Source organism: Helianthus annuus, chromosome 6, assembly GCF_002127325.2.
Source record: "Helianthus annuus cultivar XRQ/B chromosome 6, HanXRQr2.0-SUNRISE, whole genome shotgun sequence".
Taxonomy (NCBI): Eukaryota; Viridiplantae; Streptophyta; class Magnoliopsida; order Asterales; family Asteraceae; genus Helianthus; species Helianthus annuus.
Genome location: NC_035438.2, coordinates 129,521,578 through 129,537,804, shown reverse-complemented (window position 1 = coordinate 129,537,804; position 16,227 = coordinate 129,521,578). Strand labels below are relative to the sequence as shown.

The 16,227-nt window shown below is 41.7% G+C and overlaps 1 protein-coding gene across 1 annotated transcript; it reads right to left on the bottom strand.

Annotated features, from left to right (window-relative positions):
• Positions 1-346: 346 nt before the first annotated feature.
• Positions 347-2,984, bottom strand: LOC110938406 (protein C2-DOMAIN ABA-RELATED 5). Its single transcript, XM_022180761.2, has 3 exons — positions 2,677-2,984; positions 2,503-2,598; positions 347-925 (listed from the first exon to the last, which is right to left on the bottom strand). The coding sequence occupies exons 1-3, from the start codon at positions 2,785-2,787 to the stop codon at positions 629-631; spliced, it is 504 nt and encodes a 167-aa protein (XP_022036453.1). The 5' UTR covers positions 2,788-2,984; the 3' UTR covers positions 347-628.
• Positions 2,985-16,227: the final 13,243 nt, after the last annotated feature.

Genomic DNA, 16,227 nt, shown 5'->3' with positions numbered 1-16,227 from the left:
TTTAATTATGATGAGCTAAAATACAAATATATTAAGTTCTGTCATCTTAACTTTGGATTAAATAACAATAAGATTAATATTTTAAAAAATACATAAAACTTAAAAGGAAATTAGTGAGCTTTAATATAAAAAAAAATCCTATTCAAATCCTATTTTAAGAAGCCATTGAGTATACGAAATTGAGAGTTAAAAGTCACAAGAATATTAACAAGATACAAATACTTTTCAAAATATGTAAACATGTTTCAAGACCACAACCAATTCATCTCAAAAGACAAGTGAAATCAAAGTGTCCAAAATCATTAGTGAAAAATGTTGACTTCTTTTTTTTTCTTAGCAACACCTCCTTAAAATTTACTTCTAATTCTACACCAATAGCCCTGTTCATCTTGATCCGTTAAGAATATTAAAGAATCAAGGGTTTTATGAGCTTTACTATTCGTGTATTGTTATCGAACGTCTTTCGGATACCCATTGCTATTATTTTTCATTTATTTGTATTTTACACTACAAAAATTACAAAAAAAAATAGAAAAAACAAATCCTCTAAACCCTTCTAGATCCGATGTTGGTGGTTATACCAAACCAACCAACATATAGAACACTCTAAGACACAACACAACCATTTCTAAAGGTGGTGAGCACCCGGAAGGTCAATCCAATGCAATTCGAGTTCGATTTCACCAGATTCAGCGTTCCGCAATTTAAGAAGCATATTTTGAGATATCATACCATCTTTCCACGTCACGCAGCTTTCTTCCGAGAGGCAATTTGCCTCGGATGGCTCAACCCGCTTTAGAATAGTGCCGTTTGTGACCGTATGTGGGTCCAGATGTATCTTATGTGCCTCCAGGAACGGTTGGATGTCGATATCTGCATCACCCATCTCATCGTCCCTGCTAAACGTGTCATGATCAAACACCATCTGCAACACATATGTGTATACATGTATCAAGAATGAGGACATGATTCATATGCATAAAAAGAGATTGAGACACTTGGTAAATCGAAAGAAAATATGAAATGTGAATATTTTGGCACACCTTAAAATGAGCCGGATTGTGTTGACCCAAAACATTTTTACCAAGAAATTTAGCAATTTTATCTCAAATACGATAACGAAATTTATATCATTAAATAATATATCTTAACTTTTTAATAAAATGATTTAATATGATCACGTGAAAATACATTTTAACTGACTTTTCACCCACTGGATTAAAAGAAGTTATTCGCACGGGTTGAGTAACAAATCAAACAGGAAATGAGTAAATTTTCTTACACATTGTTACATGTGTTGACTAGAAACATTTTTACCAAAAATCGAAATAATTTTATGTCGTATAATAACAAAACTAATATTATTAAATAATGATCTAGGTTTTTAATGAAATGATTCAATTGGACTAAAATGAGTTATTTACACGTTGAAACGGGCTGCTTTTGATGACTCGAAACATTTTTGATCAAAAGTTTTATTTCTTTGTGATAAAAGTAATAATCTAATTTTTTGATGAAATGATTTAGTAGGTTTATGTAAAAGTACAGTTTCTAACTCGGCCCATTTGATCAGTTTTCAATTTAACAGATCATTTGAATCCACCGAATTGACCCGCTAGTAATAAAACGTAATCCAAACCGACAAGCTCCTAAGTTCTTAGGCCGGAGGGTGTGGAGGGCGTCACCCCTGCCACCTCACCAACGATAGCGCCGGTGGGACGCCACCGTCCATACCCACCGATTTAAGAGGGGGCACCATGGTGGTTTTGCCAACATGGTAACAAAGAAGATTTGGCAGGATCGAGGGGTGACTGGTTGCAGGTGGGGGCGCTATAGTTTGAAGGGGGGGCTTTATCCTACACCCTGCAAGTTAAGGGAAAGCGTGATAAAGCCCCCTGACTGACGTGGATCTGACGTGACGTGATAAAGCCCCTAAGGGCTTTATCCCGTATAGCCTTAAACAACTTTGTGCTAAGGAAGTGATCGATTTGTCAATACCAAGATATGTTGTTAATGCTATTTGATCATTTTCTTATGAGAGCTTGAACTCGGCTCGTTTCAAGCTCTATATCTAAAACTCAAGCTTGGCTTGTGAGTATCTTTTTAAACTCAAACTCGGCTCGCTTATAATTTATTAATTCATGTGTATATATATATATATATATATATATATATTCATAGTTATTTATATATATTTGTTGGTTATTTATATCTAACATAGTATATATTATTTATTTTTATCATAATTTTATATCTAATATGTATTTAATATACCGGAAAAAAGTATAGATTACATGCTCTTTTAGGCTTGTGAGCTTGCTCAAGCTCGATAACTGAATTTTAGGACATGGCTCGTTTAAGCTCGGTTGTATTCGAGCTTTTTATTGAGCGGAGGGGCTCGAGCAGCCACCCCTAAATTGTATGAACAATATATCATCCCACATTCCATGACCAATTTACGATATAAACATAAACAGAAGATCGATCGGTCGAATTACATACCAGTTCAACCGGTTGATCAGGACTTTCTATTGAAAGAGTCAAATCTTCATCCCACACAGGGTTGAGATCTTTATAGATGATACGAGTCTTGAGTTTCTACATGAAACAAACAAACAATTAAGACCATGCATGCAAATGCAATTGAACCAAATATACAAGAAAATAAAGAAAGACCTGTTCGCCCAATTTTAAAATGCAATAAGGATCGCTGGATCGGAAATCACGAATGACAAGATCTATACCTCTTTTAATCCTAATTCTAAGAAGACCTAACAGATTGTCCATTAAACAACAAAACCTGTTTTTGAAATCGATCTCTGCTAAAACCGCCCATACGATAATATTCTTCTTATTATTATTATATCAAATGTAAGAAGGTGTAATTGATCGGAAATTGAAATATCTTGAACGTATGAGTTATGTTTTTTGGGGATTGGCTGTTGATCACACGTGTGGGTGTTTGTGACCATCAATTCTCCATATCAATGCTTCCTTTTCTTCCCGGGATTATAAAAGTTTTGGTTTAACTTTGAGACCTAAGTAGGGCCCTCTTTTTAATCACCAAACCCGACCCGCTAAACCCAAACCCATTTACTAAACCCGACTGATAAAACTCGTACCATTTAACCCGAATCTAGAATGATTCGGTTATCAGGTTGTTTTTTTACTTTAACAACCCGGGAGACCCAAAACCCGATAAAATACCCGAAGAACACCCCTAGAGCTGAGTCGGGTCAAGCTTGGACTCGGTTGTTTACAAACCGAGCCAGCTCGTTTACTGAAAAAACATCAAGCTAACCCAAAGGTTTAACTTGGTGGATTAGTCTCGTTCACAAAGGTTAAACTTCTTTCCTTTCTCGTCAAGCAACTTCTTGATCAACAACTGGTACTGCAAAACGACACAACGCCATGAAGCTCGTTACAAGGAGGAGAGGTGGGGGGTTCTCCTCAGTGGCGGACCCAGGATTTTTTCCCTGGGGGTGCGAAAATTTTTTAAAGATTTTAGACCCCTAGCTATACAAAAAAATCGGTTCATGGCGGGTCGGATCGGGTCGGGTCATGTAAAACAAGTAAACACAAACAAACGAAGTTTCATAGCGGGTCGAATCAGATCGGGTCGGGTCCATTTCAATTTTCAAACAATCAAACCCTAGTTCCTAACTTCCTATCACATTAACAAACAAAAAAAAACATCAAAGTTCAAACCATCCCTACTTCTATTTCTCTTAATCATTAAATAAAAGAACAAAAAAACTTATCTAAAACATACATTGGTCTTTAATTAGAAGAATCCGGCGAAAAAAAGTAGTCGCCGGCCGGAATTATGCTGTCGCTGGGCGCTGAAGTGAGGCAGAGGAAGGGCGGAGTCGCTGGTAAGTGGCAGCGATTTGGGTTTTTTTTTTATTATGTGGACTAATTCTGTTTAAGAAAACTAGTAGTTGGGTGGGGCTTGAATGGGTATTAAGTTATTGGGCTTGATGGATTGAATTTAAGTTTTATTAAAGGGGTTAGTGGGCTAACTCGTTTACATAATTTGATCGGATTTCAGTCAGTGTTAACAATTTTTTTATACAAATTCCTAAGGGGTGCGGACGGAATTTTTCAAGGGGTGCGGTTGAAATTTTTTAAGGGGTGCGGACGAAAATTTCCAAGGGGTGTGGTCGGGATTTTTCAAGAAAAATACCACTAAATTTTTTTTTTCAAGGGGTGCGGCCGCCCGCCCACCCCTTAAGGTGAGTCCGCCACTGCTTCTCCTTGTAACCACCCTCCGACGTGAGAATAAGAACTCGTTTTAACGATAACAAGTGTGTGTTAATAGTGAGAGAGTGAGAGAAACGATCCTTAAACCTGGAGGTGAAGTTCTCTATTTATAGCCGAAAGGGTAAAGAAGGAGGCTAAGGCCAGCTGGACCTTGGCCAGCCGTCATTCCTGGAGAATATCCGTCATTCTTCAGTCAAGTTGGTAAACTTTTAAACTTTTGAATGATGCGAAGGCTAGGAACAAAAGAATTGATTCTAACCTTGCTACTGGTGCAAACACTTCGTTGTAGTCAATCCCTTCTTGCTGATTGAACCCCTTAACGACTAACTGAGCCTTGTTTCTCATCACAATCCCGCAGACATCTCTCTTGCACTTAAACACCCACTTGGTGCCTATTTCCTTATCTACTTCAGGAAAGTCAACTAGCTTCCAAACTTTCAACTTCTTGAACTAAGCTAACTTCTCTTACATAGCTTCAACCCATGAATTGTCTTTCAGAGCCATGTGCACATTCTTCGGCTCCTCTTGGGCAATGAAGCAGCTATACAAACACTCATTTATGATTCCAGTTTTCTATATCAAAACAAACAATCAGGAACCTTCGATAACACATCTTCTTGTCTGAACACCTGCAACATGATCTCCAATAATCATGTCAACTGGATGATCTCTGTTTGCTCGTGTAGTAGCAATGGTGTCAACTTCTAAATTGTCACCCATGTTGGATCCACCCCCCCCCCTTGAATATTCTGATTCGCAAACGGATTAGTGAAGTCCTCCCCTGAATAGGTTCAGACTCACTATCGCTTGAATCTTGTTCAACTACATTAGAGGAAGTTCCCGGAGCATCTCTCATCGATATACTCGATCTCGGCATGAAGTCGCCCTCTTCATCCTCACTAATCACAATTTGAATCAACTGTGACTCATCTGCATTGGAAAACTCAGGAATATTAAATGATTTAAAAACAATATCATAATCATATAATATAACTGGACCAGTCGTTGATTGTTGAGGTGTATAAGTAGTAATTTCAACATTAAACACAACCTCAATTTTACCAGTTTTTAGATTAAAAACCCTTTTATTCGGTGTGCCAGGTACATAACCTAGGAAGTATTCTTCGTCAGCTACCTCACCAAATTTTTGTTTATCTTTATTTTTCACAAGTGTGCAGGGTAATCCAAATGGTTCAAAGCCTTTCAAGTTTGGTTTCTTGTTAAACATAAGTTCATGACATGTTTTGTTAAAACGTTTAATAGTTAAAACTTTATTTAAGACATAACAAGCTATATTCACAGCTCCTCCCCAGAAAATAATTGGAAGCTTTGAATCAGAAAACATAGTCCTAGCGGCTTCAATCAACGTCCTGTTTTTCCTCTCAGCGACTCCATTCTGTTGAGGTGTGTAAGGAGAATAGTATTGATGTTTTATTCCCTTGCATAGACAACAGAGATCCAGAATCTGATTCTTGAACTCTGTGGCATTATCACTCCTTATCCTCTTGATGTGTGCTTCATGGACATTTTCCTATTTTGTAAAAAGATCTATCAGCAACTCAGTTGTCTCATCCTTTGTACCTAAAAAGAAAACCCATGAATAACGTGAGTAATCATCAGTGACAACTAAACAATAGTACTTTCTACATATGCTCCTTACGTACACTGGATCGAATAAATCCATGTGAAGTAATTCATAAGGGACATCTATAGAATTTACTGTTTTAGATTTGTGAGGTTTCTTATATTGTTTTCCCTTTTGACACGGAAGAAATTTATCTTCCACATGAAACCTCTGCACCAGCACTCCTTCCACTAAACCATTTTTAATTATGTATTTCATTTTTCGGTAGTGGATGTTGTCACACCCCAACCGATGACGGAAACATCGGGGCGCGACACTGAGCGAAACAGATTGTCCAGAAGTTTCTATAACAACTACGATTACCAATTATTTAAGCATCACGTCCCATACCATGACATAACAAGTAGCATAATTATTACAGACAAAATCAAGATAAATAGTTCTGTTCCGACAACTCAGATTTTATATAAAAATAAATTGTCTTTGTTTCTAGACTCTCAATCCTATTCGATTCCATGAAAAGCAAGCAAAGCATCCTAGCAGATAGCATCCTAAACACCTGTCACATACGTTAAAATAAAGGTCAATACACATAGTGTAAAGGTGAGCATACAAGTTTGACATAGCATAATAGAGTTCGAAATCGTTTACACATAACCAACATGTACAACGTATAATGTGAAGCATGTAAGTTATCGACAAAGATTCTATCAATACCAATGACTGCGAGTAACGAGTGCGCAACACATGTTCACCACTGCGAACACGTGAAGTAATATCCTTAACAACCCCTGTCCACGACAGGTGCTGAGTCCAAACTATAGTCCTATCGTGTCACACCCCAACCGATGGCGGAATCATAGGGGCATGGCACTGAGCGAAACAGATTGTCCAGAAGTTTCCATAACAATTATTATTACTATTCAATTTATGTAATACGTCCCATACTGTACCTTAAATAGCAAACAAATTATTACAGATAACATCAAGTCAAATATTCTGTTCCGACAACTCAGATTTTAAATATAAAAATTGTTCAAATGCTTCTAGAGACTCGATCTGCAAGATCTACAGACAACTATGCTCTAGACGCTTATTCTAAGCTCGCTTTCCTAGCAGATAAGCATCCTAATTGCCTGTCACATACGTTAAAATAAAGTCAATACATATAATGTAAAGGTGAGCACACAAGTTTGATAATAGATATAGAGTTCGAAATAGTTTACGCATAACCAGCACGTACACAGAGGAAAACAAAGCATGTTAATTATCGACATGGATCTATCGATACCAATGACTGCGGGTTGACTGCCCGAGGCAGTTCGCAATACATGATTACCACCGTAATCCATGCAAGTAATTATCCTTAACAACCCCCGTGTGAATGGGTGCTGAGTCCAAACTATAGTACCATCGTCGTTAAGGCAGGTAGACAGCATTCCACGTGTAAACATAACAACAAGCATTCATTTAGTCTCGTAATACATGCGGTAACGGTTAGCGTTAAAGTAATTGAGTTGTTCGATTGTGATTTAGAATAAGTAACGTATGTAACACCCAAAAGTGCTAAAGCAAAAAGGGTTCGAGTATACTCACAGTGATTGATGGATTGAAGGGAGCACTTGAGAGTAGGGTTAGCCTGAATAGTTCGATAGCATAACGATAAGCAATGCGAAAAAATGGAAACAAGTGTTGGAGGGTCGGACAGCCTGGTCGATCGGACGGTAGGTCTGATCGGACGGCTTGATCGTTCGGTTAACCAGTCCGTTCGGACAATCTGTCCGGTCGGTCGGTAGGCCGATCGGATGGACTGTTCGAGTGGATTGTTTCTTCCTTTGAGAAGGATGTGTTTGTGTATGATGGTTTGACTTTTGAAGTTTTCGTTGTAGAATTTGAAAACATTGAAGTATCCTTACCTTTCAGGTCGATCGATCGAACGGGCCGTTCGATCGGTCGGCTTAACCGATCGGTTAGATACTTCAACAACAAGTTCTTGTCAGGGTGTCACCTGGTCGGACGGCTCGACTGATCGGGTGGCACTCCAATACGTTGAACAAGTTGAAAATCGATTAAGTGTTGAAGCATAGTATCTCATGATCCGAAGAGTAATTCAAATCAGACCGTAGTCCGATCGAACAGCACTTCGTTCAATACTAGACTTCATGAAATTGTTAAAGTGTGGGGCCATGTGCTAGCCAATCGGTTAGCCTGGTCGATCGGCTGGCTTGTCCGATCGGCTGGGTTGTCCATTCGGACAGTCAGTCCGATCGGTCAGCTTCCTGACCTGGTCGGCCTGTTCGTCTAACACTTGGTTGTTTTGATTGTTTGACATTATATCGAGGTACTTTGACAATGAGTTAAACCATAGAACCCTCGTTCTTACTTGTTTCTCCTGCTCGGACAGGAGTCACCCAAATCCGGCCGGTGAATTATTCGGAACGGAGTTTAACGTTTAACCCGAAATCGGTGAACCTCGTGAATGGAATCCGGATCTTGAGTCGTGCAACCACCGAAATGATTAGCAAGTCGGCACAAGCTCCGTTTCTATCGGTTTGAAGGCTTTGAGTGTAAAAGAGTTGAAAGAAAGTTGGAAAAACCATCATTCAATCCTTTTTACTGAGAAATGTCTAGATCTATGAAAGATCTTTGCTTGTTTATGTGAAAATCGGCTAGATCGAAGTGATTCTTGGTGATGACATCATCCTAGAACACTTGAATCTTGATGATTTCACGGTTAGAAACCAAGATTTGAAAGATAGAAAGGTGTAGGAGTGTGCATAGATCAAGAAAGTACAAGATTTAGGATGAAATCTTACCGGAATTGGAAGAAATCTGAGAAAAGGATGGGAGCACGAGCTGGTCGGTCAGAGCTTTCCAAAAGTGGTAAAGATGACAATGACAGGGGTATTTATAGGATGCCAAAAGTGGAAAGGGCTGGCCGATCGGCCAGGCATCTCGATCAGACAGCCTGTCCGATCGGACAGCAGTCCGGTCGGCTTGGCTGTTCGATCGGCTGAGAGCCTGATCGTTCAGCTGCCTGATTCGAGCGTTCGGTGCGACGATTTTTGATATTTCGATTTCGATTGCGATTGATGAGAATACGATAGAGTTTCCTACTCAAATTACTTTTAATCCCAACCACTATATCTAACATACAATCACCTATGTCTCGCGCTGTCTTTTCGCCACCAATTATCATAAATCGATTTCGATTGAGTTCGACTGAGTTTCGAGCTTTGATTCGAGTTTCGATTGACTATCACACATAACATAAAGTAAACATTGCACAGGTAACACACAAGGCTCACACACACATACACATATATATTTACCCCAAAATTCGCGTAATTCGAGTCTCGAGTCCGATGATGGTTAGATTAGCTCGATTATTGATTAATTGACTTTATCGCATTGTTACTTCCTATTATTCACAGTTGTAAAGTGGTTCGCGTCGATAAATAAACTTCGATTAATTCGATTTTAGCATATACTCCACATAATACAACTAACGTAAATTGCAATCATAAAAATAGACTGACTATGGTCAAAGGAGTCAATCTTGACTTTGACTTTGACATTCGGCAACACGGGGTGTTACATATCGTTGCTAAGGCAGGTAGACAGCAATCAATGTGTAAACATAACAAACAGGCATTCATCGAGTCATGTATAACATGCAATAGCGGTTAGCGTATAAATAGTGTTTGCATTGTGAGATTGATGTGATTTGAATATAGATAACGTATGTAACACCCAAAAGTGCGTAAAGCAATAAGGGATCGAGTATACTCACAGAGATGGTAATGGCTAAACATAATCTGTGATTGGATTGAAGGGAGCGCTAGAGTAAGCCTGGACAGTTAATGATAGCATAAAGGATTAGCGGCACGTAAAATGATGCAAAATTACCAAGTGTCGAATGGTAATCCGATCGGATGGCAACCCGATCGGATGGCAACCCGATCGGATGGCAACCCGATCGGATGGCCAGTCGATCGGGTGGCAATCCGTTCGGATGGTCATCCGATCGAATGGCCATTCGATTGGATTGCCACCTCGTTTGGTAAGGATGTGTCTGTGTTATGATGGTTTGTGCTTTGAAGTTTTCGTTGTAGCATTTTGAAAACGGAGAAGTATCTCTACCTTCCAGGTCGGTCGATCGAACGGCGGCTTGATCGGACGGCGATCCGTTCGGACGGACATTTCTCAGAGAACAAGTTCACAGCAGTGTTGTCACTTGATCGGATAGTCTACCGATCGGGTGGCAATCCGTTGGAACTAGTAATGTATTGAACATGTTGAAAATTGTTTAAGTGTTGAAGTCCAAACATCACATGGTCGGGTGGTCGTTCGATCGGATGGCAATCCGATCGGACGGTAATCCGTTCGACGTTCAGAACCTCAAAGTTGAAATAAAAGTTAAGTGTGGGACGAAGGTGCAAGCCGATCGGGTGGCTGTCCGATCGGGTGGCAATCCGATCGGACGACAATCCGTTCCAGTCGACCTGATCGTCTTTACACTTGTTTGTTTTGATAGTTTGTGTTTTATTCGAGGCGGTGTGATAACATGCTAAACAACAGAACCTCGTCATGGCTCAAGTAACCCGATCGGATAGGAATCACCCGAGTCCGACCAGTTAATGGTCCGAGACGGTGGTTCATGTTTAACCCAAAATCGATAGTCTCTTGGATAGAATTTAGATCTTGAACCAACGCATCAACAAGAAGGAGTAGAAGGTCAGTACAAAGCCCGATTCTATCGGTTTTGAGTGCATTAAGTGTAAAAGAGTTGAAAGAAAGTTAGAAACTATCTTTCAATCCTTTACACCTTGAATATGTTCAGATCTATGCAAGATCTTTGTTTATTCATGTGGAAATCGTTCATATCTAAGTTGTTCTTGGTGGATTGAAGCCAAAACATGAAGTTCATAAGAACCCCATGATGACATCATCCTAGAACACCTTAAATCTAGTGATTTCACGGTTAAAAGTTAAGATTCAAAAGATAGAAAGGTGGAGGAGTGCGTGTAGATCAAGAAAGTACAAGATTTAGGTTGGAAACTTACAAGAATCGCGAGAAATCGAGAGAAAGAAGCTTGAGAGTGCGGCTGGGTCGAGTGAGAGTTGTCACATCACAAATGATGGGATAGGTTGGTATTTATAGGGTTTCCCAAAAAGGAAAGTGTACACAGATCGGATGGCTGTCCGATCGGGTGGCCACTCGATCCGGTGTCCGGCGTGTTGAGTTTTGTCGTTTCGTTTCGTGCGTTGAGTTTTGCAATGCGATAGAGTTTCCCATTAATCCCAACTACTATATCTAACATATAATCATCTTAATTAACTTGCGTTTAGCGTCTGCGATCCGATTGCGATAGCGTTGCGATTGTGTTTCGATTGATCACCACAACATAAACATAAATAAACATGTACAAGTAACACATAAATAACACACACACGTAAAACAATATCCAGAACACATAATTTGAGTAGCGAATGCGATTGCGATGCGATAAACGATAAAGCGATAAAACAAGCGATAAACATCGATCAAACCTCGATTATTAACAGGTACTCCACATAATACAACTAATGCAAATAAATAAATAGATTAACTACAAGTCAAAGAAGTCAAAACAGTAATTGAGCAAGGAGTGACAGATCGCAATTAGCAATCTTTTCTTCCTTTGACTTCAATGTTGACTTTGACTTTGACTTTGACTTTCGAAACACGGGGTGTTACAGCCTCCCCTACTTAAGGGAATTTCATCCCGAAATTAGGCTTTAGCCGTAACAAATAACTGCGCCTTCATGTCGCTTTTGAGTTCCCAAGTGAACTCTGCGCCTCGTTTGCTATCCCATCGAACCTTAACAACGGGAATGCGCGAGCGTCTGAGCTGCTTGGTTTGGTGGTCCATGATCTCGACAGGCTTCTCCACGAAGTGTAGTGTTTTGTTCACTTGAAGATCCTCAAGTGGTACATACAAATCATGCTCAGCCAGGCACTTTCTGAGGTTCGACACGTGGAAAGTCGGGTGGACGTTGCTAAGTTCCTCCGGTAGTTCGAGTCTGTAGGCCACTTTTCCGATCCTTTCCAGAATCTTAAAGGGTCCAACATATCGAGGCGCGAGTTTCCCTCTCTTGCCGAATCTGACCACACCCTTCCAAGATAATACCTTTAGGAGTACATGGTCGCCAACGTCAAATTCAAGGGGCTTGCGTCATCTATCGGCGTAACTTTTCTGATGATTCCGAGCTTTCAGCAGATTGTCTCGAATTTGGAGGATTTTGTCAGTTGTTTCTTGCAATAGCTCGGGACCGGTTAATTGCGAGTGTCCGATCTCGTGCCACACAATAGGCGACTGACATCTTCTTCCGTATAATGCCTCAAATGGTTTCGTTTGAATGCTGGAATGATAACTGTTATTGTACGAGAATTCGACTAGAGGTAGGTATGCATCCCAATTGCCATCGAAATCTATGACACACGAACGGATCATGTCTTCAAGGGTACGAATCGTTCTTTCAGTCTGACCGTCAGTTTGGGGATGAAAAGCGGTACTTAGATTAAGCGTAGTACCGAGAGCGGATTAAAACGTTTCCCGAAGACGCGAGGTACACCGACCATCACGGTCAGAGATGATGTCGCGAGGCGTCCCATGTCGACAAATGATCTCATTGGTGTAGATTCGGGCTAATCTGTCTACCCTGTAGTCTTCTCGTATAGGCAGGAAATGAGCAGATTTGGTCAAACGGTCAACGACAACCAATATGCTGTCGTGACCTGATGGCGTGCGCGGAAGTTTCGTTATAAAGTCCATGGCGATGCTCTCCCAATTCCACATGGGAATCTCGGGTTGGACGAGCAAGCCAGAGGGTCTTTAGTGCTCGACATTGACTTTCGAGCAAGTCAGGCACTTTGAAACATAGAGAGCGATATCTCTCTTCATGCCCGGCCACCAGTACTTGTAGCGAAGGTCCTGGTACATTTTATCGGCACCGGGATGAATAGAATATCGGGATTTGTGGGCTTCGTCCATCAAAATCTGTCGTAAGTCAGTCCGCTTAGGGATCCAAATTCGGTCCAGATAATAGAATATCCCGTTCGACTTATTCACTAGCTGGGCTCCATCGCTGAGAATCTTTTCCTTCTTCAAGGTTCGCTCGGTAAAGCAAGCATGTTGGGCTTCGCGGATGAGAGTTTCGAGATGATGCTGGGCTTGGACATTATGGACACTATACAAATAGCTTCGTCTGTTGAGGGCGTCGGCAACGACATTTGCTTTGCCAGGGTGGTAATGAATCTCACAGTCGTAGTCATTGAGAAGTTCTACCCATTGGCTTTGACGCATATTAAGTTCCTTCTGGCTGAAGATGTGTTGTAGGCTCCTATGGTCAGTGAAGACAGTACACTTAGTACCATAAAGGTAGTGTCGCCAAATCTTCAACGCAAAAACAACTGCGCCTAGCTCGAGGTCGTGGGTTGTATAGTTCTTCTCATGGATCTTGAGCTGACGAGACGCGTAAGCGATAACCTTGTCTCGTTGCATGAGAATGCAACCAAGTCCAAGGTTCGAGGCATCGCAATAGACAACGAAGTGATCGTTTCCGTCGGGTAAAGCAAGGACGGGAGTATTGCAGAGCATATGCTTGAGGGTTTGAAAGGCAGTCTCTTGTCCAGTTCCCCAGACAAAAGGCTTGTCTTTGTGCGTGACAGAGGTAAGCGGCACGGCGATTTTAGAGAATCCTTCGATAAATCGGCGATAATAGCCCGCTAGTCCGAGAAAAGAACGGACTTCAGACGGGCTCTTAGGCGTAACCCAACTCTTAACAGCTTCAATCTTCGCTGGATCGACATGAATACTTTGACTGTTGACAATATGACTGAGGAATTGAACCTCCTCTAGCCAAAATTCTCACTTGGAGAACTTGGCATAGAGTCAATTCCCTTGGAGTAGCTCGAGAACCAAACGTATGTGTTGCGCGTGTTCGGCTTTCGACTTGGAATAGATCAGGATATCATCGATGAACACGATGACGAAGCGGTCAAGAAATGGTTTACACACGCGATTCATCAGATCCATGAAAACCGCAGGTGCATTGGTTAAACCAAAAGGTATAACAACAAACTCATAGTGGCCGTATCGAGTGCGAAAAGCGGTTTTGGGTATATCCTCCTCTTGGATGCGTAATTGGTGATAGCCTGAGCGTAGATCGATCTTCGAGAAACAAGAAGCACCTTGTAGCTGATCAAACAAATCATCGATTCGAGGCAAGGGATAGCGATTCTTGATTGTTAGCTTATTCAATTCCCTGTAGTCGATGCACATCCGAAACGACCCATCCTTCTTTTTGACGAAAAGGACTAGTGCGCCCCAAGGAGAGGTGCTAGGGCGAATGAAGCCTTTATCAAGTAATTCCTGGAGCTGACTCGAGAGTTCACGCATTTCGGACGGAGCGAGTCGATAAGGAGCTCTAGCAACGACATTTGCTCCAGGAATGAGGTCGATACGAAAGTCGATATCACGACTCGGAGGCAGACCAGGAAGTTCATCGGGGAATACCTGAGGAAATTCATGAACCACGGGAACATCATTCACTCCAGGATTTCCTTTCTTTTCCTTCTACGCTACTACAATGTTAGCCAAGAAAGCTCTGTATTCCTTGCGGAGATACTTGCTAGCTTGGACACATGACATGAGTTTGAGACCTTTCGAAGGAGTTTCGCCATACACACAAAGTTGATCACCATTAGCAAGCGAGAATCCAATCATCTTATCGAAGCACACAACTTCAGCATGGTTTTCACGAAGAAAGTCCATGCCTACTATGATGTCAAAACCTCCGAGTTGCATCAGAATGAGATCGATAGGAAAAACGTAATTGTTGAGTTTGAGAGTACAATCACGAAGAACAGAATTGACCACGACGGTTCTTCCGGTGGCAACTTCGACATCGAACGACGAGGGGAGATGGGCGCACTTACGATTAAGGAGCTTTTCGAATTCAAACGACACAAAACAGTTATCGGCTCCAGTATCAAACAAACACGAAGCATATATACCATTCACAAGGAATGTACCATTGACCACATTGTTGTCAGCCTGAGCCTGGCGCGCATTGATGTTGAAGGTTCGGGCGCGAGCTGCTTGTTGTTGTTGTTGCTGCTGAGGCTGCTACTGTTGTGGATCTTGCTTCACCACACGATTCGGGCACATGTTCGCAAAGTGGTTAGGATCACCACACGCAAAGCAGACTCTAGCATTGACCGCGGGTGCAAGAGCCGCTTGTTGGCCTTGAGGAGCGGTAAGCAGAGCTTGTTGAGCAGGAGCTGGAGTTGTAGCTTGACGAGGACCAGTATGGCAATTTGCGGTGAAGTGGCCGTACATGTTGCAATGCACACAATATCGACAGGCGATTCCCACTGGATGATGGTAGGTACATGTCGGGCAGGCAGGGTGAGGGCCAGTATATGCACGCTTTGCAGGCGGTTCATAGGTAACTGGTGCTGCAGCTGGTCGGTGTTGAGGTTGCTGCTGAGCTGGTACAGCTTGAAGCGGGGCAGCGGTAGTGACAGCACAATTCTTGTTGCTGGAGTTGCTGTTTTTCCTCTTGCGACGAGAGGACTTTGAAGACTGAGGAGTGGCAGCGGTTTCAGCAGTTGCAGCGGTTGTAGCTTGATGCAAATTCTTCGAAGCTTTATTCCAGACACCAGCCTTGACTCGCTTGTTGTTGATCTCAGCGGCGAGCAGATAAGTTTCCTCGATTGTTGCTGGTTTTGTAGCTTGCACAAAATCTGTGACACAATCCGGCAGAGCTCGGATATACTTCTTGATTGTCACATCGGGAGTCTTGACTAGATCAGGACAGATTATGCTGAGCTGCTTGAAGCGAGCAGTCAGAGCAACATTGTCACCATCCTTCTGCTTGATATGCCAGAATTCGTCCTCCAACTTTTGGCGCTCATGGGGAGGGCAGAACTCTTCCAACATGACGTTCTTCAACTCATCCCATGTCAAACCGTAAGCTGCATCATTTCCGCGTTTGTTTATCTCGGCCATCCACCAGTCTAAAGCGCGGGACTAGAAGATGCCAGTGTCGTTCAGAGTGCGAAGATTATCAGGACAGCCACTCTGGCGCAGGGTGACCTCGATCGAATCAAACCATTGAAAAAGCGCTGTAGGGCCATCTTCGCCAGTAAATTCTTTCGGACCGCAAACTTTGAACTGCTTGAAGCTAAAAACAGACTTTGGCAAATCTGTCCTGGACTCTTCAAAAGACTTGCTGGTATTCTCTTGCAGGTCGCTAACGATCTGAGGAATAACTTTCGCAATCTGTTTAGCGAGGAGAGCAGCAAGGCGTTTGTCTTTCTGATTTTGACG

Excerpts from the sequence above, each read along its gene's own strand:
- LOC110938406 (XM_022180761.2), bottom strand. The coding sequence starts at position 2,787 with ATGGACAATCTGTTAGGTCTTCTTAGAATTAGGATTAAAAGAGGTATA. Across the intron at positions 2,599-2,676 it reads TTTTAAAATTGGGCGAACAG|AAACTCAAGACTCGTATCAT; the intron begins GTCTTTCTTTAT and ends TGTTTCATGTAG. Across the intron at positions 926-2,502 it reads CTGATCAACCGGTTGAACTG|ATGGTGTTTGATCATGACAC; the intron begins GTATGTAATTCG and ends TATGTGTTGCAG.